General features: G+C 44.2%; 2 protein-coding genes across 4 annotated transcripts in view; one reads left to right on the top strand and one right to left on the bottom strand.

The window, feature by feature from the left end:
- Positions 1-26,278, top strand: part of LOC100122714 (insulin-like growth factor-binding protein complex acid labile subunit) — a 45,001-nt gene that overhangs the window by 2,014 nt on the left and 16,709 nt on the right. For 2 of the 3 annotated variants that reach the window (XM_031924898.2, XM_016982768.3), the window contains exon 1: positions 12,995-13,275. The exons of the other annotated variant lie outside the window; for it this stretch is intronic. The gene's annotated coding sequence lies outside the window, so the exon portion shown is untranslated. Of the gene's footprint in view, positions 1-12,994; positions 13,276-26,278 lie in introns of those variants that run through there. 3 annotated transcript variants of the gene reach the window in all.
- CYP4AB14 (cytochrome P450 4AB14) lies at positions 2,720-5,311 on the bottom strand. Its single transcript, NM_001172510.1, has 12 exons — positions 5,066-5,311; positions 4,880-4,989; positions 4,698-4,788; positions 4,451-4,636; positions 4,263-4,356; positions 4,085-4,184; positions 3,903-4,002; positions 3,731-3,837; positions 3,588-3,656; positions 3,344-3,512; positions 3,086-3,265; positions 2,720-3,028 (listed from the first exon to the last, which is right to left on the bottom strand). The coding sequence occupies exons 1-12, from the start codon at positions 5,217-5,219 to the stop codon at positions 2,859-2,861; spliced, it is 1,530 nt and encodes a 509-aa protein (NP_001165981.1). The 5' UTR covers positions 5,220-5,311; the 3' UTR covers positions 2,720-2,858.

Raw genomic sequence — 26,278 nt, 5'->3', positions numbered from 1 at the left:
GTGACTGCGTTTCAGTACAGCACTGCGCGGCCGGTTTAAATTTGCGGATGCCTGCAATTGGCATCGCGCGCCTGAAGCGCGCTGCTGCACCTTCTATATAAGCAGGCGTAAGCGCGGCTACGTGCGCCGGCAATCGGCACTTATCAAGCGGCCGGTCACTCGGTGCGCTGTAATGCCCCGCGTGCAGTTTGTAATGCGATGCACCTCTGCAGCAGAGAGAGAGAGAGAGAGAGAGAGAGAGAGAGAGAAGGTGAGAGATGACCTTGCAGGGCAGTCCCTAGGTCAGCGCTGATTCGTGGCGACGACTGTTATTGGGAGGAATGCGTCTCCTTGTCTGCGTGGGACGATTAAATTTATGAAACTTTTCTGTACGTCAAACATTTATTTCAGAGAGTAACTTTACACGAGCTAACAAACAATAATTAGCGTAGAGCTAGCAAAACAAAACCGACACCGCTGCCAACTCAGCGTCGGTTCGCACAGCTTATCAATATCAGCCACATAAACGACTCACGTGAACGAGTGCGGCGAATAAAAGCAAAATCATCGTCGTCACATTGCGCACACGTGCATCGCACGAAGGGATAATTCTCGCGGATTCCTCGCGCGAAAAAAAGGGTCGGCGCGCCATCACTTGTGATGTCAACAAAGAGCGGATATCCTCGCGCGCATCAATCGGCTCTTGTGTGTATACGTAAGTATAATGCGTATACGAGCGGACGGACAAAGAAAATCAAAACCGCCGCGCGCTTTGCCGATACACAAATCATACTACGATAATAATGTGTGCGATGCATACTCTCTCGTGCGCGGACAATGACGCCGCGCGACAAAGTTATAGTCCAAGAGGACGAGTGTATGTATATATATAAGTGCGCGTCGCGGCGTGCTTTGCACAACAATGGCTGCTCAGTTCAAAGATCCTTAATTAGATGAGAAGTTATACGCTCGCGGGTGATTTTGTATATCTATATACAAGCGGGAGGTGGAGTAGTATCCGACTAGTGGCGACAGGTGGCGCACGGGCGTTTTCCTGTTACCCGAATCACTTTGATGAGCGCTTGGTGCATATATCCCAGTATGTCCCCGATGACAAAGCTATACCTTTTGCTCATGCTTTTAACTAGACTAAGAAGTATACGTCTGCACAAGGCCATGTAAAATGTAGTCGGTAAATACTTATGCATTAATTAGTTATGCGCTCAAACGAATAAAAACAAAGAATTTAGTTACGCACTTGGCCAAGTGTCACGAATACTCTTTAATACTTTTTCTTGGGACACACTGCTGTTTTGTATTCTAATAGCAGGATGAATAATCAAATACGCGCAAATTTCATCCCAAAATAAATTGTTCAATCGCGCTCTCTTACACTCTCGGCTTTCGATTATCCGCCAAACTCCAGCCAATTACTCCGATGAACCCGTCGGCGCGTCTCCCTCGATGCGTGAAACATCAACCCAAATAGTCATCGAAAGCGAGAGGCAGCTCAATAGGCTACACTCATACCCGCGTCAAAGTCCGCCCGTGCGTACGATCCGGTAGGGAGATTCGCAAAGTCTGCATGCTATGCAGCAGCGAGGCAGCGCAAAGAAAGAGTGCAACGCACGAGAACGGCTCGCACTTCCGCCTCGAGCTCGCGCGACCGTTTAAAATTAGCCCGAGAACGAACAGCACGCGCCGCTGCGATGGAAAAACGTGACCTGCTATGCTGCGTGTGTGGGATGTGTGCAACGACTGTACGGGGGTTATGCCATAGGTATCACGCGCTGTATACTTTTTTAAAGTGTCTATCGCTTGGTTTTCGCGGGAAAATTTGTAGATTTTCAATTTTGCTACAAGTGATACATCTTTATTCTGAATATAGACAACGGTTTACAACTACAGTGGGTTATCTGTCAAATAAATAAAAAATAACTCGCTGCTCGTAGTGTTGCGCTGATGGGCGTTAAAAAGATCAACGTGACCGAACCTGGCACGTGCGTATAATAAATAAAAATCGATCGTATCTCACTTCCTTGATAATATTCTATGAAGCGTACATGCATTATACATCCGAGGCTTCACGAAATAAATTCTCGACTGCATTTGCATTCGTTCATCTGAATAAGTTATCGCGAGGTTTCGATGCTGCATATTATACTGTTCAAGATTGCATTTTCAACAGCAATATTGAAAGAGAAGTTCAAAAGTACCGAAAAGCAATTCGAGGCCATACTAAATATCTCGTTGAAAATTCCATCAGTCCACACGCAAACTATACTCCCCGCTTATCAGATCCACGAAGATCTCGATCAAGGCAAGCTCCATCGCGCCAATCCGCAGAATCATCAAAATGATCAATGAGCCAAAGCTAACAAGCATTAGCTACGTGCCGGGAATGCCTGAGACAGTCGTCTCCTCGCGCTGCGGCGGGGTTCGTTAACTCTCTCCTCTCGACGGGACTTTTTAGACCCGGCGCCCATTGACGGAAAATTGCGCGACGCGACTGCCAGGCGCGCGCATACGCGAGCGGCAATGTCATTGTCATAGAGCGAACGACGTTCACATAATCTAAGCGGAAGAGAAGCGAGAATATTACGTGGGCGACAGACGCTCGACGCGAACTACTATTCCGATGCGTTATATAGCCAGACTGGGAAAACGCTTATTGTGATCGCTCGGTGGACGCGGTGTTATCTTTTAGTAATTCATAATCTTGAATCATTTCCATGATTGATTTTTTACCAAATTACATTATTTAATTCAACATAGAGTGCGTGTGTGTGTGTGTGTGTGTGTGTGTGAGAGGGGAAGGTGTTGTGTAGATCGCAGTAGTATACATATATTTATTTAAAAATAATACTCTGGATTCTCAACTAGTCGTTCTTCTTAATACTGATAAACTTTATATGCGGACGCACCGTCGGCAGTAGTACTACGTGAAGTGTAAACTGCAAGTCCTTCGTGTAACTCACGGGTTCGAGGTAAAAATTGCGCAGAACGCAAGCAAGCAGAGATTTCAGCTCAGCAATGGCAAACTTTTGACCTAAAAGCATGAAAAAGTTAACGCATTGCTTTCGTCTGTGCATCGATATATACTCACCGATGCAGTTGCGGGGCCCGTGACTGAAAGGCAAATAAGTAAAGGGGTAACGCTTCTCAGCTTCTCCTGGCAGGAATCTGTCTGGATCGAATTTCAATGGATCTGACCAATATTTCGGATCTCTGTGAAGAATGTGTATGGGAACGAATATGTCAGTTCCAGCAGGTACCATGTAATTTTCTGAAAATTGAATTGTCAATTATAAGTTGTGGCCTATTTATTTGGGGATCTTTGGGTACGCGATAAATGACGGTTTACTTAGTTGTATGTCCTCGGTTACAGCGCGAACTATGTGTGGTGCAGTTGGAAACAGTCTGAGTGATTCCTTCACGCAACGCTCTATGTATTCCATTTGGTTGATTTCTTTCATCGAAATTTTACCACCCGATGCGTCTAGTATTCTGTTAGCTTCTGCCCTTGCCAATTCCTGAAGTTTAATTAATTCACAAATCATCATTTTAAAAACGTCCTTATACAGGATTTATTTATTTAAATATCTTACCTGCTGATCTTTGTTTTCAGCCATCAACATTAACAAGTAAACCATTTCCATTCCCGTAGTGTCATAACCCTATAAAATGTTTAACGCATGATAAAGTCAAAGTAAAAGAATCAGAGTAAAAGAATCACTGTAAGAATTTTCACCGCTGCTGTGAATGTATCCACCTCCTCCTTGATTCCTTCCTCGTCTATCAAACCCTCTTTTTCAGCCATTAATAAAAGGTCGAGCATGGCCAATCTCTTTTTGCGCCCTAAAATAATAAATATATATACAAATTAATATGACCTTTTTACAGGAGAATATGCTTTTGTTTACCTTCACCGTCGGTACACTCGTGTTCCATGTCGTCATCGACGTATTTTTGGAAGGATTCTTGTTTTGTTTGCTTATGATACTCTCTCCTTTCATCAATTATCTATTGAATGATGCACGAGGAAACCGTTTGCTTTATTCAATTACTTTTGACATTTTAAAAATAAAAAGCAGTATCGTTATACCTTATCTGTAAATTCACGAAGAACTTTAACGGTGGCTAGAATACGGCGTCCCTCGCTAAAATACCTCAGCATCCAGTCTTTTATATATGGCCTAGTCGCTCTGTAATTGTAGGAAGGTATTTGAAATTATTGTTTCGAATAACTTTTATCAAAATGTATAATTTTCAACTTTCCACACCTGTACGCAATGGAAGAAAAATAGTGTTCAATAGCCTTCCTGTATTCTTCTGCCTTGTTTCCAATGGTTTGAAATTGAATGCCCATTGCTGCTTCTATATATTTCAAAAGAGCCTTTGAGTATTTACAGTGCAGTCACTGCAGTAATAAATTGATATTTTCCGCTGTATGTATAAACAATTAATTTACCAAGAATAATGCTTAAAGTGAGATCCGAGCAAACTGGTATAAGACTCTGTACAGTTTCGTCTCCTTGAGCTTTTATTGATTTCACAAACCGTTCTCCTTGTTCAAATGTTATTTTCATATATTTTTTTATAATATGTGTGTGAAACGCTGGTGTAAGGATTTTTCGCCTGTATTGCCATTTTTCACCTACAAGCACACAAAAGCTTTTCAAGCATAAATCATTGCTAATCACAAATATCATACACACCTGTACTCGTAATGAGGCCGGTTTTTGCCATAAGGTGAAAATACTCGTACACAAATCCCTTGGTGATATTAGTTTTATCCGTTAGCAAGATCTATATTGAATCATCAAAAATACTTTGTGTAAGACAATGTTTTTTTTTCAAAGAATTATAAAATGATAAGAAAGAAGATTATAATAATCACTCGGAGATCATCTGGGTCTTGAGTTATAACTACTGCGCATGTAAAAAACCAAATTCTTCCACATGGATAGTATATTTTTATGGCATCTGCTAAATAGTTCCAGAACTCCACTAAAACAAATAGAAACTCTATCTTTAGATTTCTTGCTACGCACTTTTTATTACAGGAAATAATGACTCGACCCACCAGGACCACAGTTAAGAGATAACATATTTCCAAAAATCGGTAAAGCTGGTGGTCCACGCATTTTACCAATTGCTCTTCCGTATTTGCCATGCCTAACATATACGTGAAAACACGCTAAACTGCACAATGCTACGATCAAGAAATAAAGCAACATTGCTGAATTTTCAAAGTACGAATGTACAAGTCCGATTTTACACACCAAGTTGAAACATCGAAACGTACTGATCACAAGCCGAAGGATAAATAGACGCTTCCACGCTTTGTCTTCGAATAAATACCAAAAGGTGCACTGGCATTGAAAATTAAAATATCTGAAAAACTAGTATAGCTAGATGAATATGCAGCATTTCACTTTTTACTCGAGGCTCAAATCATTTGCTTTTTTAAAGATTCACCTCATTAACTCGCACTTTTTGTCATATCCATGTTTTGCTTCCTCCTAGAAGAAGCTTTGTAATAGTCAAATTTTCAGTTTCTACAAAACTTTGTAGAAACGCTGAAAAATGTGGAGGTGTTTAGAGTTCAAATCATGCGTTTTTAGAAAATGTCCATGCGGTTGACTGTGTGTGCGCGTATGTACGTATAACGTTATGGTTCTGGAACCACCCGACTGATTTTTTCTGATTCTGAATTCGAAAAAAGAATGTTTATGATTTTGACCAGTTGATGGCTATATTATAGTCATTTTTCGATTTTTGAACAAATATTTTTGCTTTATTTTGATTATATGTTTTGTACAATATATTCAACAATAGTACCTAAAAAAAGCATAAAATTGCCTACTTTTTCCCGCAAGATTTTCCAGATTGACCGTTCCGTTAGCTTGTAACATAAAAAATAAAAAAGGTGATTTTTATGTCACGTCCGCTGTCTAGCAATAGTATTAGGATCTTAAATTTTTAATCTAGTTTTTATTTATTTATTTTCGACCGTTCAAGGATAGTCGGAATAGCGCTGCCAGCAGACGCGTATCGTGCGACAACCGAATACTAGATAAATTTGCAGAGGCGATCAATTCAAAGAGAGAGAGAGAGAGAGAGCCCTTTTGTTAATTAAACAATTGACTTAACAAGCTATGGTAACGCGAACTTTTATTCTTCGGACGTGGTGGTTACGGGATTGCTTCTGTCTTCCCCAGGGAGTACTCAAAGGATAGAATGTGTTTGAGAAATAATGCGAGACAGATAGGTGTCAAAGAATTGGAGGCGGTCTTTTGCATTGATAAGGCAATTCTTATACTGGTGAAGTAGTAGCCATATTATGCAACATTTTGAAATTGAATCTACACCTCGCAAACGTAATTATAGGCGTTTTTTTAAAGAAAAAACGACAGTAATAGCGTACTATTTTTGCGGCGGCTCTCTGCTTGCTTTAATATGCGTCAACTAATTATCTTGTGAGCATAAAGTAGAGATTATCGTAAAATCGTTAATAAGAAGTTAAATTCCAATTCGTTTGAGTATCTTTGTTGAATTATATATATATATATATATATATATATATATATATATATATATATATATATATATATCGAAATGCCTTCCGATGACAAAAAAGCCTATCGTCACATTTTTATCGCGTTCGCAACCCGGCATAAATTATGTAAGGTTGATAAACCTTTTGAAAAGAAATTTTTCATTCAATATCGCATTCCCTCTGGAAGCGTATACGTGTTTTGTATATCACATTCCATACCCTGACAATAAATTAAGCGTCAAATTTCTCTGACATTCCATCAATTCTAATAATGAAAATTCCTATACATTTGTATAAGGCAGAGTTAGAAATTGAAAATAGACTTTCACTTGATAAAAATAGCAGTGGAGACATGATCAACGGTTAATTTAACGACTTTTGTATCGATCACTTTTTACTGGCTCGATACACTCCGCATCCATAAACAATGACTACGATCATGAAACTCAAGGTTGTCTTTGGAATAACAATCAGGTATTTGTACAAGCCAAGACTAGATAAAAACCTGCGTTTTAAGTATTAAATAAATATTACAATAGGATATAGTGCGCTTATTCTTATTCGTTATTAGTGATCAAATAGAATATTTTAAAATAAAAAAAATTTCCCTTTAATCTTTCCCCACAAGCTCGCGATATGACGTTCCCAGATTTTCCCAATTCCAAAGCCATTGCGCGCGTATGCTTTCCGCGAAAAAGACCTCGCGCTTACGCACACACACAGCGTACCAAAAGGCAAATGAGCGGCAGTATAAATATAATATATTCCCTCACCTCCCATAACGTTGGACAAATCCGGTATCAAGAAAGCGTGCGCTTGTCTCTTTCGAAATTTCAGTCACGGACGAGTCGTGCGTAAATACGCGCGTAAGTGCGGCGCATAGAGGCACCGAAAGAAGGACAAAACGAAGCGCGGGAGTGTATATTATATAGAGGATATTGTCACCTGGACGACGTCGCATGAATCAAGATGAAGTATATGCAACGTAGAAGGAAAATACGATCGATCATATACGAGCAGGTTTTTTCGTGGTCCAAGTGGTGTCAAAGGCGCCGAGATAAGAGCCAGTTTTTTGAACCCGTAGACCCGTAGTAGTTTTCCCGGTGTTTGACATCTCATTTGTACTTCTAATCACGTGTCCCATTCGCGAGATGCAAAGTGCTCTGTATTTAAAGAAGGATAAGGGAGCCTTGATACGAATGTGACAACGGGACACAGTATCAGACTGTGTCAGTCCCGAATATGATGCACTTCGCAGTGCATTTCCACGAGCAAAATAACGTATTATACGAAAGTAGGGTGCGCAGTTGAAAAACACGCGTTATCGGCCGTTACTTGGTTTACAGAGCCGTAAACTATTTGCAGTATGAAACTTTGGAGAAAAAGCAAAGATCATTGATCCACTGGGCATGATCGATAAACCTCGCCACTATACACACTACCAGATAAGTCGGTTGCTCGAACCTGCCTGTCGCTCGGTATTCCGACGACGCCTCGAAAAACGGAAAGCAACGATAAACGAAAGCTCGCATCCGGAAAGTGAATTTCAATATCCTCCCCCCGCAGCGCTTTAACGACAATCCGCGAACAATGCAACCAAGCCGCCGCTCGTTACGCGCTGCATACGTATTATCCCATAATATACAGCCAAACAAATCCTATACTCCGTCCCTCTCGCTTTTACAACTTCCCCTGTGCGCGACGCTTGCGGCCCTTTGTCTCTCTTATACTCCGCGCGTCAGCTCCTTTATATTCCTTTCTCCGCATAGCTCTTTTGCATCTGCGCCTGCAGTTTAGAAAGCGCGCGTATTACGCGGTGGTCTGCAGCGCAACGTGTACACACGTTGCAGAGAGGAGTGTCGCCCCTCTTCCATCCGGTCGCGCGTCGATAAATTCGTGACGGCCATCCTCGAGGCTCTTCCTTCCTGTGCGCGAGCATGTGACACCGTAGGTGCGCGAGTTCGGCAGTATCGAGCATACGTATCGAAAATCAACTACGACGGGGATTTGCAGGGGGCATGCAAATGCAGCGCCGGGCCGAGTTTTTACGTAGGTCCTCTGGATTCAGAGGAAATTTGAATTTTAAAATTTTCAATGATCGCTCGCCTTCTGCAAAAACTAGCTTCTCGTAAGAACGAGAAAAATTATTTATCGATCGACAAAATCGCAACGCTCCTCACGCACTCGCATTTATCTTGCTCAACTATATGTACGCGAGAGCGAGGTCGTGCAGAGCGCTGCACTTTTTCGAATCAAGCTGTCTGCTGTGCCACGGCGACGATGTGGATTAAAAAAACGGCATTAAACTCCGAGAGGGAGAAAAAAACACAACAACATCAGCCTTGGCCAGGATTTCTCGCGCACAAACTTGATTTACACGCGAACTTCAAATCGCCGGAGAATGATGTAAATACCGTTTAAACGTCCTCATAAAACAGCAACTTAGCCGGCATGTAAAAAGGCAAGTCGACCAGCGCGTGGAACGTGTGCCGCATAATCTTGTAAATGTCTCGCTCTCACTCTCCGAAACGCGCGCGCGTCAGATGAGAAAAAGAAAAGGCAACAACAATAAACGCACTCTCTTTACACTCGCCTGAACTCGTATCCCCGAGGGGGTAGAGAAAGAAATCTCTATTCGCGAGCTGCGAGGAAAAATGCGAGTCGTTAGCCGTTTGGGCCTAGAAAGCGAGAAATACCGGCTCCGAGACGGAACCCCCGAAGCGGACTTGCTATATACCGAGATGCTGCCCGTTTAGCGCTTGTACGACGAGGAAAAAGTCGCATCGCTAATGCGATAGCTAGACATTTCTCCGCGACGCGCTTGATCTGTTGTATCAACAAGAACGTTGAAAACGTCGCTGCTACTGCTGTGGACTTCCGTCTGAGTAAACAAAGTGTTTCGATTGGGTTGTTCGGTAGGTTTTCCGAGAAGTTTTTGTCCGGGGATATTCTTCTTCCGTTTGTTAATTGACTGTGGCTCACTTACATTGTATTAAGTCGGTAGTGCAGTTCCTCACGTTAGCCTACTTGACGGGTTATGTGTCCGATGCCAATTGCATATTTTTTTCATGCGGATATATTAGCGGAATGATTAACATTTTGTGTTTTTTAATATAATATTCGGTTCAATTTAATTTCTCAATGTCAAACTCGTGGTCGAAATAACAATTGCTATGAGCCTTTTTTTTGTTTTTTTTCTTTTTTATGAACGATGATGAAAAGATTTAATTAATTTTATATGATTCTAAATTAAGTATACACAATATTCTAAAATTGAAAATTATAGATTGAGATTCCATGCACGCATGCGGAGCTTTATTTTTTTATTACCTGCCTACGCACTATGCTTTTCGTGAGTCGTTTCAACGAACGCAGGGGTTTTTATCGTGATGCACAAAAAAGGAAAACGAAGACGTCATTATTACATTCGGAAGAGGCTTTGACGTTGAATCCGACAGGATTCGTTTTCGTCGAGTCATGAATTTTACGAAAAGAGCTACATAAATAAATTGATATAAGGATGAGCAGGAAAAAGCTATATAAAATGAACTTAAATTTTAACATTACGTGACTTTCATAGTTAACTTCTACATGGACACACGGAAATACATTTAGGTTGGCATTCTTGAATCATGGATGTACTTTGTTAAAATTAACATTTAATATTGCTACGCTAGTGTGCGTACGTGACATTTGTTAAAAACAAAGTCTGCGAGGTGGCGGGCGTCATTACTGAATCTAGAAGCGCAAACTTCCTCTGCCGAGTCATGGTTTTGCGAAGATCCAGACTTTCCGGATATTTGAGAATGTAAACAGTAATCAAAGCGGTTTACTTCATTCGCGTAAAAGTGAAATTTCTCGCGATTTTTCAAATTTGTTTTCAAAATAAAGTCAGATAGTCAGAAAAAATAAAAAAATATCACTCTTATCTCACAAAACTCCAACGTGCAAAGTATCGTGATGGCTTACCGAGGGTTTAACAAACCCGCGAAACTAAAAACAAAATAGCTTTTAATATTTATCCGTCACTATACCCATCCTCCCAAAAAAATCAAACATTCCACGGCTGTAAAACGGGCTCCCCACTGAGTTATTCTCCTAAAAACATAGCATCTAAAATACTACAACATAGACCTTGAGATATACAGCTAATATCCTTCCACTACCTTTTATAGACTATAAGTCGACGAAAAAAAAACGTCGACGGCGGCGACCACCAGGTGTCGGAAAATATCTCATGCGCGCATTATGACATAGGTGTACACAATATATCGCGCACATCATCGGCCATGTGTATTATAAGGAAAAACCACGAGCGCAAACACACGTGCGTGCGGTGATCTTCGTTTTTCACGCGCTTGTGCGTGCATATTTGCACCGCTCGTCTCTTTTTTCTCCCAACGATTTATGCTAACTAGCTTCGCGACTTGCTTTGAAGAAAGCAGCATCAGACGCTTACGTAGTCGAGAATCGAATATTTTTTTTCAAAATTTTTTTTCTTCCGACGGCCGCTTGGAGATTTAACGCGCAAAAACTGACGACGGTTTTCTGGTGCAGCTTTTTTCAAAGCTCCGCGAAGCGTGTTGTTTCGCTTCTTTTTGCTATCGAGACGCATGTCACTCGCGATCGGTATAATCGGCGTGCTGCGATGAAATGCGCAATTTAATTCTGGTGCGTATGTGCCATTCAGGTGAAGTTGGAACGTGATCGGGTATAGGATACGAGAGAGAGAGAGAGAGAGAGAGAGAGAGAGAGAGAGAGAGAGAGAGAGAGAGAGAGAGAGAGAGAGAGAGCGGGAGATAAGTCGCAGGAGCGAAGGATATATTTTCAGCGCAATCGGAGCGATAAGGCTGTTGTTTTTCGTCGAATATGTTTCACCGTGTCAATGATTGTTCGGCTCGATAATGCGAGATATATAAGCGTTGGAAAAAATATGGATTCTATATTGCAGCGTGAAATCGGTATGCGAGACGGATGTTAATAAAAAAATGTTTATAGTTTGAGAGTGATTTTGAATTTTTGTCTAATCTTAATCGTTCAATGGCGAAAGTACAATATGACATTTAAAGCGTGTATTGCATTTGCTGAAGCCAACGATGCTGATAACATAGTGTGTGCACAGGTTGCATTGGTTGGGAAATATTTACCTGGTAGCGAGGTGTCATCGCGGGAATCGATTTCATTTTTAAGTATACTGTGCACATACTTTTATAGCCGAATATACTTATTGATTTCAATAATTATGATGATTGAACAACTTTTTTGAGTAATCTTAAACACTTTTGTCAAAAATACGTATAGTTCTAACAAGAAAGTCAACAGAATAGTTGAATATTAAAATCAACATTAGTTAAAACGATGATAAAAATGAAATTATGAAATAAACATTTGAAATTGAAAATACAGTAATCGACCTTATCAACCGCGTCTCTAGAGCACTACTACCACTCACGCTCACAAGATGGCTATACTTACTCTATACACGGGATACTGATAAGGACTCAGCGACTCTCGATACAACAAGATTCCTTCTTTATCGGAAAAAGATCTTTAAAGCGCAGTTGTGATAATTTTTTAATATATGTAACGTTGATTTTTATAAATGCACATGCTCCATTAGTGTCTTACATCGTTCAAGTACAGCATACAACTACAGATAGCATTTCAATCACTTATCACGTATCGGTACTGAAGTAGTAGTACGTACCGATAGTTAGCATAAATAATAACAATTTTACTTTCACCGCTGCCCAAACTCCACTTATGGCATTGATGTATCAATGAAATAAAATTTGCATGCCTAATATCGTTGCAAAACTACTTCAATGAATTTCGTAAGGGAATTCAAACTTTCTCATCGTTGCAACAGATGACGTTATAGCGAACACCTGTCAATTCATAAAAGCTTCATCAAGGTAAACGCATCATAACAACCAATATTTTTAATCGCATCTATTTTTTACATCGCTCGCAAATGCCCCCTTAAAAAGAATAAACGACAATCCGAAATAAAACACCGGACATGTGTTAGGCGATGTGTTAGCCCCAGTTTCTCCGAGAGCTCAGAGCGATAAGCGATAAGTATCGCCGGTAGAATCTATAAACACGCCCAAAAATCGCTGCGCATCCTATCCAACAAAGCCCATAGAGCACTACCTGTCGTCAAAAACACCTCGCCAACGCGCGCGATCAGCGATGTTGTACAATCGCTTCTCCGCACAAGCTGCTGCAGCAGAACTCACGGTGCACGTCTCGATCCCCCCACCACAGCTATGTAGGCATACACAACAGTAGGCTGCAGCTCTCCTCTCTCGCGTTCTCTATACCTATAACGTACAGTGCGCTCGAAAGCCGACAGCGGAGAAAGAGAGACGGCGGACCCCTGGTCCCTCCCCACCTCCGGCGCAGCCTGGCCCCCGACACACAGTATACACAGCGCTGCCTACGTAGATCGGAAATTCTGGCGCCGCGGCAGTCCCGGACGAGTCTCCTGACCGTGCAGATATTACGTATCGTCCCCGCCGCGTATATTTTCCGTACTACCTATAGTACAGCGTATACCCACGAAGAGACACGCGCGTGCTGTGCGCCGTAGCCAAATACACAAGAAGTTTTTTCGTTCTCCACGCCTCGATCGATATATAATATAGCCCAGCCGAGCTCGTATACGAGGGACCCACCGCGTGTACGAGAGACAAGCTTCGGAGAGGAAATCGAGAGAGGCGCACCTTTAGGTGAGTGCTGCGCTCATGCGATGCCGTGTGTATATAGTTCCAACAAAGAGCGAGTGCAAGAGTCGTGTGCGTGACTGTGCTGCCGCTGCGGCTCTGCGCGCCTGTGTGCAGCGCGCTTGTATAATGCGTGCAATCGTGTACACCTATGCACGACTGCGAGTGTGTAGCAGCGAGAGGATAATCCAGACTCGAGAGCGTACACGCAGCGTTACGGGGATTATCATGTAGCCGCGAGTCGCGAAACGATCTTTCTTGCCGATTTTTTCAGGACTCTTCTGCGCGAAAATAACCGAGTATACGCGATAGTGGAGAACGCCGATATTTATGCAATTAATATTGTGCAAATAGTTTCCGGTTTTTTTTTTTCGTTCGCACACCTACGCGCGCCGAAGCGAAAAAAAAATACTCATTACAATAATGACTCATCGAAACATTTCGGAGCAGCGGTTAAGAAACCGATGCCGATTTTTCGGTCGTTCGAGCGATCGGTTCGAACCTCTCCTCATACGCACCGCTGCATGGCAGATTTTTATCTTATCGACGCGTCTCTCTTTCTCCCTGTGTGTGCGCACTTTTATCGCTAATGTAAATTCTTCGTCGCCGAGACGTCGCGAGCTTATACACGGCTTGTTTTTTCTCCTCTCTTCCCCGTTCATAAACAAGATTGCCGCTCGTGCATTTATTGGCCGCTCGTCCTGCGTTTGTTCAAGATATTAACGATAAACATTCCCTCAGACGACGTGTCCGCGCGTGTTCACGGTCAGGAGAGTTTCCTCGGTTTTACGTAACGCCGAGCGCCGGAGATCGGTATATATATATATATATATATATATATAACATAAATCGGTTCGGTTATCCGATCCCCGCGAGTGTATAATAGAAACGGTATCTGTGTAGCAGAGATGCGCGACGCAGATAATTAGAAGGTTTATCTGGCTAATGGAAATGAATATCGGCGCAGCCTCTCGGGAGGGAGTCCCAGTTAGATAAGGCAAATTAAGGCGACGACGACAAGCGCAAAAGGGGACCGGCTGCGATGCTGCTCCGAAATGAAGAAAAAGTCGAGGAACCCACCCACCGTTATACATGAATACACGCGTGTGTGCATATACTGGAGGGGATTTTATCGACCCGCGGCGCGGCTAAGCTAAGAGCCGAGGCCGTGAACCGTTAATCGGCTATATATGACGAAATATGGCTACCGATCTTCACCTCGAGAAAGAGAGAAGCGCGCGCGCGAGGTATACCTTCCGAGAACGGCTTTCCTCTCTCTCTCTCTCTCTCTCTCTCTCTCTCTCTCGGGAGTGGGCCTTGTTTTAGCGAGTTTTACACGTCGCGAGAAAGAAAGAGACGATTGAATTCATACCGATCGCGGACGTGATGTTTTCGCGATTCGCCATAGGTGCGCGTCGCATATTGCACTATGGATAGCTTACGTTAGCGCATTATCTGTGTGTTTTGGAATTCGGTTTTATCTATATCGGACGTATGTATTCGTACGCGCGCGTATGGGGTATGCGAAGATAGCGGCTTATCGGTTAAACCTGAAAGCATGATTCTCGCAAAAACGATATCTCAAACTATAAAAACCGTACTGAAAAAAAAACATCCTTCCACGCGATTGTCAAAGCACGCGTTGCATCCCGGCTCAACTCCCTCGTGAACAAAAAAAAGTACGACGACACGTTCTCCTCTCTTCCTCTCGACTTTATTGAAAATTGTCCGCATCCTCGACTCGCCCGCGCAGCACGCAGGAGTTCGTGTACAGACCTCCCGAGTACACACACACACACACACACACACACACTCTCCTCTCTCGCCTCCGCGTGTATGTGTACACACACGAAATCGAGAACGGGGACGCGAGGCGAAAGCGCCCGGAGGAAAGTCCCTCTTTCTCTCAAAGCTCTGTGCGCATACATACGTGCATCGAGACAGAACGAGAGGAAAGATTGTGTCTCCTTGGTTTATTTTTTCTCTCTTCTCCGTTCGTTCTTTCTTTTATATCGAGTGAGATGCGTCTTTCTGTGTACGTACGCGGCATTCCACGTCGCATCGAACGGTTCGTATATAAACATACGACTGGGCGTAAAAATACATCGACTACATACCTTATCCGAAAAGTCAAGAGAGTATAAGTAGGACGACGAGAGGGGGTGTGCGCGGTATTTTGTATATTTTCGATTCTCCTCTTTAAATCGAGACGCGAGGACGTCTTATTTTTACCTGCGATCGCATTATGCGTAGCTCGTGAAAACAAGAGCCGAGAGAAAGAATCACGTTATAATACCAGCATTACGCTGCATCTCTCTCGGCAAGAGTATACGGCCCGATTTGTCACGGAATACCAGGCCCGGTATCGCTGGCGCGTGATCTTGAAAGCGGCGACTCACGAAAAATGTTTTCGTCCACATATACATATACCTGCGAGGCGTAGTTTCGTCATCAGGCCACTCTGTACATGTCGCGAGATAAGCCCTCGCCGCGACTGTTTACACGCGAGTTGCGTTTTTTTTTCGAGGCTTCTCCTTTCTTTCCGTGACGCGCCCGGTGCGCAGTGTATATAGTTATAGCGTGTAGACGGTAATGAGAGCTGCTTTGCTGTTTTCGATGCAGCTGCGCGCGAGGAGTTCGGGAAAGAAATCAAGTTTCTCAACGGGAGCCTGCTACACGGGTGATTTTATGGAACGAAAAGCGACGTTTTTACGCTCGGAGCTCTTTACGATGATGAGTATAATACGCATCGGATGTGAAGTAAATATACGGCTCGTTATGCAAATTACGGATCGAGCGCTGTGTAAAATAGAGACGAGTCGTTAAAAAGTCGAGATCGGCGAGATAGCGGAGTATTCAATTAAAATAACGATTCCAGAGAGTATACTATACATTTATCAGTCATTCAACACAAGAGCGCGCGAATTTCTCTGATAAGCAGCTCTTATTTGTCACTTTTGAAGAAAGACTGCACCTCTTTCGTCGCATCTTTCTAGTGTATATGCAATAATGACGCATCAGAAGCAGCAGACGTGTGTTTTACGAAGGATCTCGCGAGAAACGACTCGATGATTTATACATGAGACACGAGTATGTTTCTGCAGAATTTCGCTTAATCGGGGGCAGCGCGATAGCGACGTTGTCGTGTTAAAGGGATAAAAACGCCGGAGATAATTGCGTACATACCGCGAACATCGAGCGCAGCGCTTTTATCGATACTCCATCGAGGAGATACCAGCTACGTGATTTTTCAGAGCTTTTTTTTCGTACCGGCTTTGTCTTTTTCCGGACACGCGTTATCTCCGTGTGTATAAGACCTCGATGATGCTTATCGCTGTGATGTTCCTGATGACGGCGAGATATCGAACTCTGGACTTTAGCGAAAATTGTCAGCTTTTACACGAGGATTTTATAAATGACACTCGAAAAAAAATCGTCCAAGTTTCATATTCTAATACACCGTTAATGTTTCTATATCGCGAATATCCAACGCTTGTACTGTTATTACACTTCCTGTGACCTCCTCCTCTAACGGAATCATCCTGGCGGATTCGAATAGACGTCCCTCGTCGTGCCACCTCGAGATCGCATAGAATATTCTCAAATTATTAATAGCTCACACTAATAATGCATAGAGCAACGAGTGTAGGAAGTCATACCTGCTATGACGCTATAAACGCAGGCGACGTTCTGAATACAAAAGCTTGTACAAACAGCTGTATAATGGATTTATGATCACGCGCGTGCGATTTTCAAAGGATCGATTCGATCGTCATTGCGCGCGTGAAGTGCATCGCTGAAAATATAGACACCCCCGGCTGTTGCAGAAGTATAGAATGAAGTATCAATCATACGCGCGCACGTGAATATAACGGAGTCGTTCGCGTCTATTTGAAGAAGTGTTCAGTCATTCTGTGCTACATAATACCATACGCCTTTGAAGAGCGCAATTAATTGGGTGTATCTGGCACGTTAGCTATATACGAGTGCACAATCGATTATGAATTATATACCGTCGCTTAAAGGATCGTATCGGATCAATTAGCTCTTATATGACGCTTTATCTCGTCTCTCAAAAGTTCGTTTAACTCGCTTCCCCTGCAATACACAAAAAACGCAATCCTCTAAAAAGCGAAGGAAGCATCCATCATCCGCACTAGAAAACGCACTAGAAGCGTCATCTCACGCATCACACACCTGCGTCGTCTCGACGATTTCCGCAAAAACAGGAATATTCCGTCCGCACATCCTATGCACGCACGTCCGATATCTCGCTCGGGTTTATCGCACCGCGTACGACTACATTTTACAAAATAACACACTCGCGCGACTGATGCAGCCGGGACGTTTCGACGTGGGCAGGTGGTAATATAGTACCTCCCCGTGTATAGTATATAAATATTAATGACGGTCAACTATTCTACACGAGAGCTCTAATCCCGTATGCGGGGGGATAGATGCGCGCACGGGAATCTTAATTGCCGGCGCTTTTGGGAGTGTCTCTCTCAGCTAAGCGCTTGGAAGACCGATGGCGTGTCGATCTACAAGCGCGTCCCTCTGGAATTTCGGGAGTCTCTAGACTGTCGACCCGAAACCGTTTTTTTTTTCTACTATGGTGCAGCGATTTCGTATGCACGGGAGCTGTAAACTGTATTTTAACGTTTTAGAATTACTGGTTGACGAAAGCCGCGACGATCGATCTCGAAAAACGGCGCTTTTAATTGGTTTGCGCGCAGAGAGGAAGCGTGACTGCTTGCTAGGAAACTAGGAAGCAATGACGCCGGCAGAATCTCGAAGTTTTCCTCAGGGGATCGTCGAGCGCTGTGCAGAAAGTGGAAAAATTCGGCGGAAAAGAGTGTAGAAAGCCAACTAGAGCTTTGTGTATGACTCATTGTTTGGCCGCGGGTCATCGTGAGTTTGGAGCCTGGTTACACAATGATTCGACGACTTTTCCTTCGAGTCAGCTTCGAGTTGTAAAATCCTCAAGAAAAAAAAACGATATGCCGAAGCCGCTTTTAGAAAGTTTCGATTTTCCAGCAAACGGCGTTTACAGTAATCGAGTGTGTTTATCCACGTAGAATAGTAAGCAGGCGCGCGTTCAAAGCTCGCAGTTGTTCTCCACTCCGGCGCGAAGGAAAGCCTTTTTTGGACGAAATTAACGATCCCCCACACGCGTGACTCACAGCTGCACTGATATTATTATAGTCATAACACTCGCGTCGGTTTCTTCCCTTTAGTTTCGTGCACCGACACTATACACCATTGCATCATCGATCCTTACGCGAGAGGCGTATCGAAAAAAGCGACGCGTTTAATTATTGTTTTAACAGCTCAAGGATAATTTATTCCCTCGACCTTAATGCTTATTTAATCTCTCTCACTCAACTATACATAAAATACACCCGATATTCAATAACGCGAAAAGCGTCAGACACTCGAAAATAAACGCTCACCTCCCGAAAGCTCATATAAATAATACGAGAGTGCAGCATCTCTCTCGCTCGAAAATTCAGCGCGTTCGACAAATTGTAGATTATTTGCCGGGGCTCGATAAGGAGCCGGCTTTTTTCCGAATGAATAATACCCCGCAGGCGGCCGCGGCGAAATGCAATTCGAAATCCCGCGCCGCAGCGCTCGTGTATGAATAAACGTCCGCTGATGCATATGGCCCCGAGCTATCTCGCTCGCGCGCGAGCAGATAGAAAGTCGAGATCTATGCTACATGCATCTATGTATATAACGCGTGCTGTATATAGGCGGACGAGAGCTCCGGGAAAAATCCGCGGCAACAGGCTCTCCCGGACAATGCGCGCGGAGGCTAATATTTGAATAGAGCTGGGATACGCTCGGTGAGTTTTCATTTTTGTTTTCGAATTTTTTTACGCGCGCGTGACTCGTCGTCCGGGTTGTAGGAGTCTGGAAACTAGTTTACAGCTCCGTAACCCAGTTGTGTACAGCCTGAAAAGCAGACACTCGCCGCGGGTTATTAAAATACGAGCGCGCGCGGGTTGGCCTAGAAAGTCGGGTATATAATTTTTCAATAAAATCCTTACCCCTCTCTCTCTCTCTCTCTCTCTATCTCGGCGCACAATCGGATCGTCCGGTGGCACATCGTGTCGCGTCTCGTTGTCGCGCCAGCGTCTATTATGCCCGCAATGAAAACAGGCGAATCATTTTATCAGCATTAGTTATATACAGCGCGTCGTGTCCACTCCGAATGAAAAATAAATCCGGCATTCTAATCCCTTCGGTCAGCAGCAGCGCGTTCCGAGACGTACAAGCGATGCATCATCGAAAGGAGCGAGGAACGTGTATTACGGTGCAACACTCGACGAGGACGCACAGCTTGAAAAGCCCATTTATTAACATAATCCCATTAGGCAGGCCAGGCGGAAGTTGTGTCGACAATGACCTCCTCGACGTGTTCCGCTCAATCATCGGCCGTTTATTTTAATGCTCCTACGCGCACTGTACAGCGAATCTTCGTACGCGACTTTCGAGCGTTTAAATTTTTTCCAACGAGAGAGAATATCGGAGAGATAAATCACTCTCTTCGTTCCGCTCCGCATGTTTAGCAAACAGTCCGCACGCGTCGGTCCCTCGAACTTCCTGCGCGAAGTAGGCATGACTCGGGTGAAAAAAAAAAAAGAAAAGAAACTGCGGCACTGGAGGTCGACCCTCCAAGGCGTCGGTGCAAAAACGCTCGCGCGCGCGTTTACTCGAGTTGTGACAAGCCGGTAATTTACAAGACGCTCCCCGCCAGGCCCAAGGCGAAAAGTCAGGAGGGAGCTGCGCGCGCAGCTGATGACCGAAACTCTCGGACCTCCCGTTGTCTCTGTTTGCCAATACAACGAAGCCGCGCGTTTTCCGACCTGCGGACTTCTTGTTTTCCCTCTGTATACTCTGTATACAAAAGTGCGAACACGACCTTTCCACGGTGCGTCTCGTGCCGAGAGCGAAGCTGTCAATATAGCGATGAAGGCGAGTGTAAATCTTTCGAAAATTTCCTTCGATAATTGCCGCTCTCACTGCGCACTGTTAAAGCTCGTACCGATCCCAAGCCGATCGAGTAACCTCGTGTGTCGTGTCCTCTGCATCCCTTTTTTGCTATACGCGGAGCCGTGTCGCGGTGTTCTCTGCCGTTTCGTGTCCTTTCTCGAGCCCCTCGCGAGCTGAGAACTAGATAGCCCACGACCCGAGATATGAGCCTAGGCTCTCGCGGTGAGGTCCTTTTTGCCGATCCGAATTTTTCTCCGGTCTTGTTAGCTCGCGAGATACGGAGATCTTTTGCTCTTCTGCTCCTCTATAGCATAGGAGAAAAAGAGTTTGCTTTATTATTCGCGTGTACTAGACGTTCCGGGAAACGAGAGAAAAATCGAGAGATAATATACTTACGAAGCATTTGTGTATTTTTCACACAGCTCATTTACCGCGCTCTATACTTAGCCGTACACCCCCGGCAACACTCGATAAACTTATCAAACGCCGCGCGCCTCCACTCGCGTACCCGAAAAATAGAAAACTTAATGGCTCTTGGCGCTCTCTCTCTCTCTTGTCTGTATAAGAAGGCTCTTGAAGCCTACGCTCGCTCGTAAAACTATCCGATCTAAAGCCGCACTCGACACACGAGGCCAGACGTGCGCTTGCTCCTCGGAAATTTGTCGCACCCCATAAAGCCCTTCTCCTCCTCCTCCTCTGCGACGCTAAACAGTTCGTTCGGAAAAAATTCTCACAGTAGAGCGAGAGGGAAAATTTAAAGTCGAGCAGTAGTAGCTCAGCGTGACGAACGGCGCGCAGTTGGAGATTTCTCAAACACGGGAGTCTTGGGGAGAGAGGATACGGGGTATAGGGAAAAAAAACATCGTGGAGCTAGAGGAAGGGACGGTTGCGTCTTTTTCGGAATTTTCGCGTGTGCGGCTTCTTGTTGGCGCAACAGGTTGTCGCCTGAGAGACGGGGGTGCGGACTCCTTTGTTTTCCGAGTTCTATGGCTTTTTTATCGATCCCTGCGATTTATGGAACATTGTGCGCGCGCCGAGACTTTTTGACTTTTTTCTCTATTCGGGATGAATGGCGGACGTTCGAATTGGTCTCTTTGAGTGATGCTTTTCAAAAGCTCGAGGTATCCTCGCACAGAGTATTACGTAGTTTCTTAGCAAGGAATATTGAAAGGATTTCAAGAACACTCGTACTCGAAATATAAACGTAAATCTTTGACTGAAAAACAGGATAATTGAAAAAATCTCTTTTCCAATCCAATTTGCCATCAGCATAATAGTCGCGCAGCGCAGAGACTGACGTCAGTATATAGTATATAGCGTATGCACAGCGCGCGGCGCTAATCGAAAAAGGAATAAATTGCCCGTACACAAACAAACGCGCTAATTGATCAATTACAACTCGACGTGCAAAAACCGCCTGCTCGTCTATATCTCTGCGCAATAAGGCGCAGCGCCAGTGTCTCCTGACATTATTATATAGCCTTTATCTCTCCGCGCCTATATGAATATTTACCTCCGGACACCGACGATAGAGCGGGGGGACAGACTATAGTGTCATAAACTGCGGAGATTAGCATGCGTTGTTAATGAGATAATGTTAGAAAGGAGTGGAAAATTCTGCGACGAGCTCGCGACAATGCGGCTCGGCGTGTGTCATTATTCGCGCGTAAAAATCGCTTTTATAAGTGCATCACTTAATTTTTTTTCTTCTTCTCTTCCTCGTCTCTTTCTTCTCAACAAAACGAGCCGGGCCTTTGTCAACTCGAAGACACGGAAACCATATGCTCCTCTCGCACACGCGCTCCTGTGCTGAACTATGCGCGTCGCCGGCCGCTTTCTCACAATGTATTTTATCGACGATGAAACACGCGAGAATTTCGTCATGCGATATATGGCTGACTAATTTTCGACGCTTGGCAGATGTCGCATGCACTTTGTTTTCACAACAGCTAAAGTCTCGCGTGATACGATTAAAGCGTTATTAACTTTTCACGTCGAGATCGGTGTATGGAAAAATGCTTACAGCCAACGACTTAAAACCCTCCGCCCCCTTATAACAAGTGCGTAATACATAGCCGCCTAGATAACCCTCCATTAAAAGCATCATCTCTGCGCGAGCGCACACACCGAGAGAGAGAGAGAGAGAGAGAGAGAGAGAGAGAGAGAGAGAGAGAGAGAGAGAGAGACGAGCTAGGGGGATTCGAGCCATCAGTCAGTGCAAAATCCATGCAAAAAAGAGCAACAACAGCGACACCCGATATCATCGCTCTCGGCGCGAAATCGATTTTCAATATGACTTATATACGAGACCAGCAGCAGCATCTCACCGGAGCAAATAAAAGCTGATGCTGATGCAGACTCGTTTTACCGCGGCGATCGTCTATCGGGTTTCATTCTGCCACCGACGACGAGAGAGGCTGCACCGCAAGCGAGAGAGAGAGAGAGAGAGAGAGAGAGAGAGAGAAGGGAAGCAACTGCGCCATATGGCCAGTGTGTATAGGCGCAGCGAGGAATGATGCGAGCCGATGTGTTATAATGGCTGGCGTTGCAGCAGCGGCTCTCTCTCTCTCTCTCTCTCTGCGGGTATACAGCGCGGCGTGGGCTTCGCTTTTTCAGTTTCCGAGGAATCGATAATGCTGCTTTTGTCGCTATATGTGTACAGTCGAGTGTGTGTGAGTAGCGCTTTTGACGATAAATCTCTGGAGAGTATTTATTCGGGAAATTGTCTGTCTCTCGAGTGAAAGTTGGATGTTATGGACTCTTGAGTTTCTATTTTCCTTAGGAGTGAATTTTCATACACGCGTTATTTTGGCCTCGAGGAAGATTCGTTTATATCGGCGCGTGATTTGTGATTTCCCGTTCGATCTATTATACATTGTTTAAGGATTGCATAAGAAAGGCCGATCCGTAATGTATGGGATGGATTTTCGAAAATTAGTCTCGATCCAGAGTTAAAAGCCCTATTGAAAGAGAAGCTCGATAAAAAAAGAGCGGAAAAAGGGTTTCAAAGAAGCCTCTCCGGCGATCATTAGGACCCAATAAATCACCGAATCTCCCCAATAGAAAAATGAGAAAATCACTCCTTTATACGCGCACCGATCATATTAAGCTAGACTCGCAACCCTGTACACGCGTAACATACAAAAGAGAAACTTCCTCTCCGCAACACACTTACACATCTCGCGCGAGAGAAGGCGGAAGAGCGCATAAGCAAATGAGAGAGAGAGAGAGAGAGAGAGAGAGAGAGAGAGAGAGAGAGAGAGAGAAAAGGGAACTCCCGCATATAACCGCACGTCCGGGGACCAAAGTCTCTCCGCCTCCGAAACTTCCCTTCTTCGAGGAACAGGACACGCGAGAGAGTATAATAACAACACAATGAAAGAATTTCTATTCTCGTATTGCCGAGGCGAGCTCCTTTTTTCTCTCTTCGGGCCTCCCTTTTTTCCTACCTCGTGTGCCGCCGCCGCTGTGGCTGTGTTTAGGGAACAATATAGCCGGGGATCGGGCCGAGACGATTGTTCGATTTGGCGAGAGACGTCAGAAATGCCTGCTCGGTTGGCCCGAGGAATTTATTAGGAGGCTCAAGGAGTTTTCGACTTTTTCTCTCCAGGCTGCCGTATTTTATCTCTATCGAGGCAAGCTTCCGCGTATACCTGTATATGAATGATTTTTTGAGGCGCTTTGTTGATTTTTCGATGCATAACTATGAGAGAGCGTGAGGGAAAAAGCGTTTCGATATATATATATATATATATATATATATATATATATATATATATATATATATATATATATATATATATATATATATAATTGATGATCGGTATCGTGTCCTGTCCTGTGGGAATATTCGTCTTCGCGCGTGATTCCTCGTGTTTTCTTAGCTGTGTTAGCTCTTGTCACGATGACTGTTCGAGATATTGGATATTTTGAACGAATTACGCTCTGATTGGGGAGATCGCCGGGTGTGTGTGTGTGTGTGTGTGTCTGTGGGGAGGATGTGAGAGCCCGGCGTAGAAAATCGTAACGCGTTTGGACGTGCTCTCGCCGATATTCGACCCTGAAACTCGATACAACGCCGTCTATGCTGACGTAGTTTGGAATATTTTGGTGACAGCCCTGTCTTCTGCGGATAATCGATGCTCTTTGTGGGTCATCTGAAAAAATTGAACACCGTTGCGATCAGTCTAAAACATAAACTTAATTTTCGTCTGAATTATTATTCACGTGCGCGGATCGCTACAGAGTGATATCGATAACCAAAACAAAGCAGTTTTGGACTGGCCTTTTCGTGAGCTCCTTCGTTGCCGCCTAAAGTCTCCGAGCCTGTGGCAGGCGACGATAGGTGGCGCATGGGCACTTTTCCATTTCTCTCATAAACGGTATGCGCGCCGAGCCTTGATGTATAGTGGTGTGCCACCCATACTCAAACTACTTCGGGCGATTATGCTATGTCTGGGGTTCGTAAAAAATGCTTTAATAATTTTAATTCTCCATGAGTTCGGCTAACAATTTCTCCAGGTCTTCCTGATTGATCAGCTGTAATAAAAAAAAACTAATAATTAATACAAAAGTATGCGTTGAACATCGTGATTCACAATTCAATAATCATATTTTTCTCCTTACCCCCGGGTGCACATGAAGCTGTGCATAGAGAAGACTTTAAATTAAAAAAGGGCTAAATTAAAAATCAAGAGCAATCCGCGAGGCAATATAACATCGCTTCGAGTATATACACATGCGTCATTGTGTACTGGCCGTACAACGATCGGTTCGCCGAAAACCCGCGCCATGTAATAAAGCGCGATAGTGGCTTTATCTGTCGTTCTGATTCACCTGGAAATTCGATTGTCCCGACAACGCGATAAACATATACGCGCTTCGCTCTCGACTAACCGTGAAAGCGGCGCATATGTTCGATCTTCGATAATCCGTTCCTCGGCAAACCGGCACATATGATTTGTTCATACATAACGCAGAATCTGTAATCCCAGACGGATAAATTACAATATTCTCGATAAGTTTCCAAGCTCACCGCTCGAAAAAAATATCAGTCGTACGTATGCCTCTCGAAAAAGCACTAATTGCTCGAGTAAACATCGGCAACCGCTAAACTCGCCATTTGCGTCAGAGCCGAAAAGTCACAAGTGCCTTTGATTAAACTCGCTGTATATCACGGCGAAATAAGTTTCACAAGAAAATTAACATCCGATCTTGACCAGCAGCAGCTGCTGCGATATCCAAAGGTTTTCTCGTTCGCGCGCATATTAAAAAGCCAGCATAAGAGGCGAGCGAGAGAGAGAGAGAGACGCGCATAATTACGCGGCGACGAGAGGCTCTCCAAGGCCAGATAGCTCGAATCGCGGTGAACGCGCGTATGCGTGTAGGACAGTGATAGAGAGAGAGAGAGAGAGAGAGAGAGAGAGAGAGAGAGAGAGAGAGAGAGATAAAAATGGAAACGCGTCGACGGCCGATCATCGATTGCGGAGATGGATAATACAGCGCGTTGTGTGTTAGCGGGGAAATTCGAGAGGTTTATCGCGTTCTATGCTTGGACTCGCTTAAATTGGATGATATTTCAAAAAACCTGTGCTCGTCGTTTGATAGAGATCTGGAAACCGTCAGCGCGCCTGACGTAACGCGCTCTTTAGCCGAATGACGTCAGGTCCTCGACAGATTTTCACCGTGTGTATACGGTGCCCGGATTTCCCGCTTATAACATAGACGAATGGCCCAACGAACAATTAGCCAATTAGCCAACTATAAGCATCAACACAACGCACGCGCCCGTCCCCAAATTGTCGCTCGATGACTCACTTCATTATCATCCGTCATAATTATCTCAAGCAGTACAATATACACCTAACAAAAAAAACAGCGTCGACACCTGCACCCCCGCACTTAACATCGCGCAGCTCCATCAATGCAGAAAAACAAACGAGCGTGCTGAACGTTGCGCAAATGCGGCTCATACCTGAACCGCCGACGTAAGCGCGCCTCTCTCGAGAAA

Source organism: Nasonia vitripennis, chromosome 2 (genome assembly GCF_009193385.2).
Source record: "Nasonia vitripennis strain AsymCx chromosome 2, Nvit_psr_1.1, whole genome shotgun sequence".
Taxonomy (NCBI): domain Eukaryota; kingdom Metazoa; phylum Arthropoda; class Insecta; order Hymenoptera; family Pteromalidae; genus Nasonia; species Nasonia vitripennis.
The sequence above is the reverse complement of the archived record's forward strand: the minus strand, read 5'-3'. Positions and strand labels throughout refer to the sequence as shown.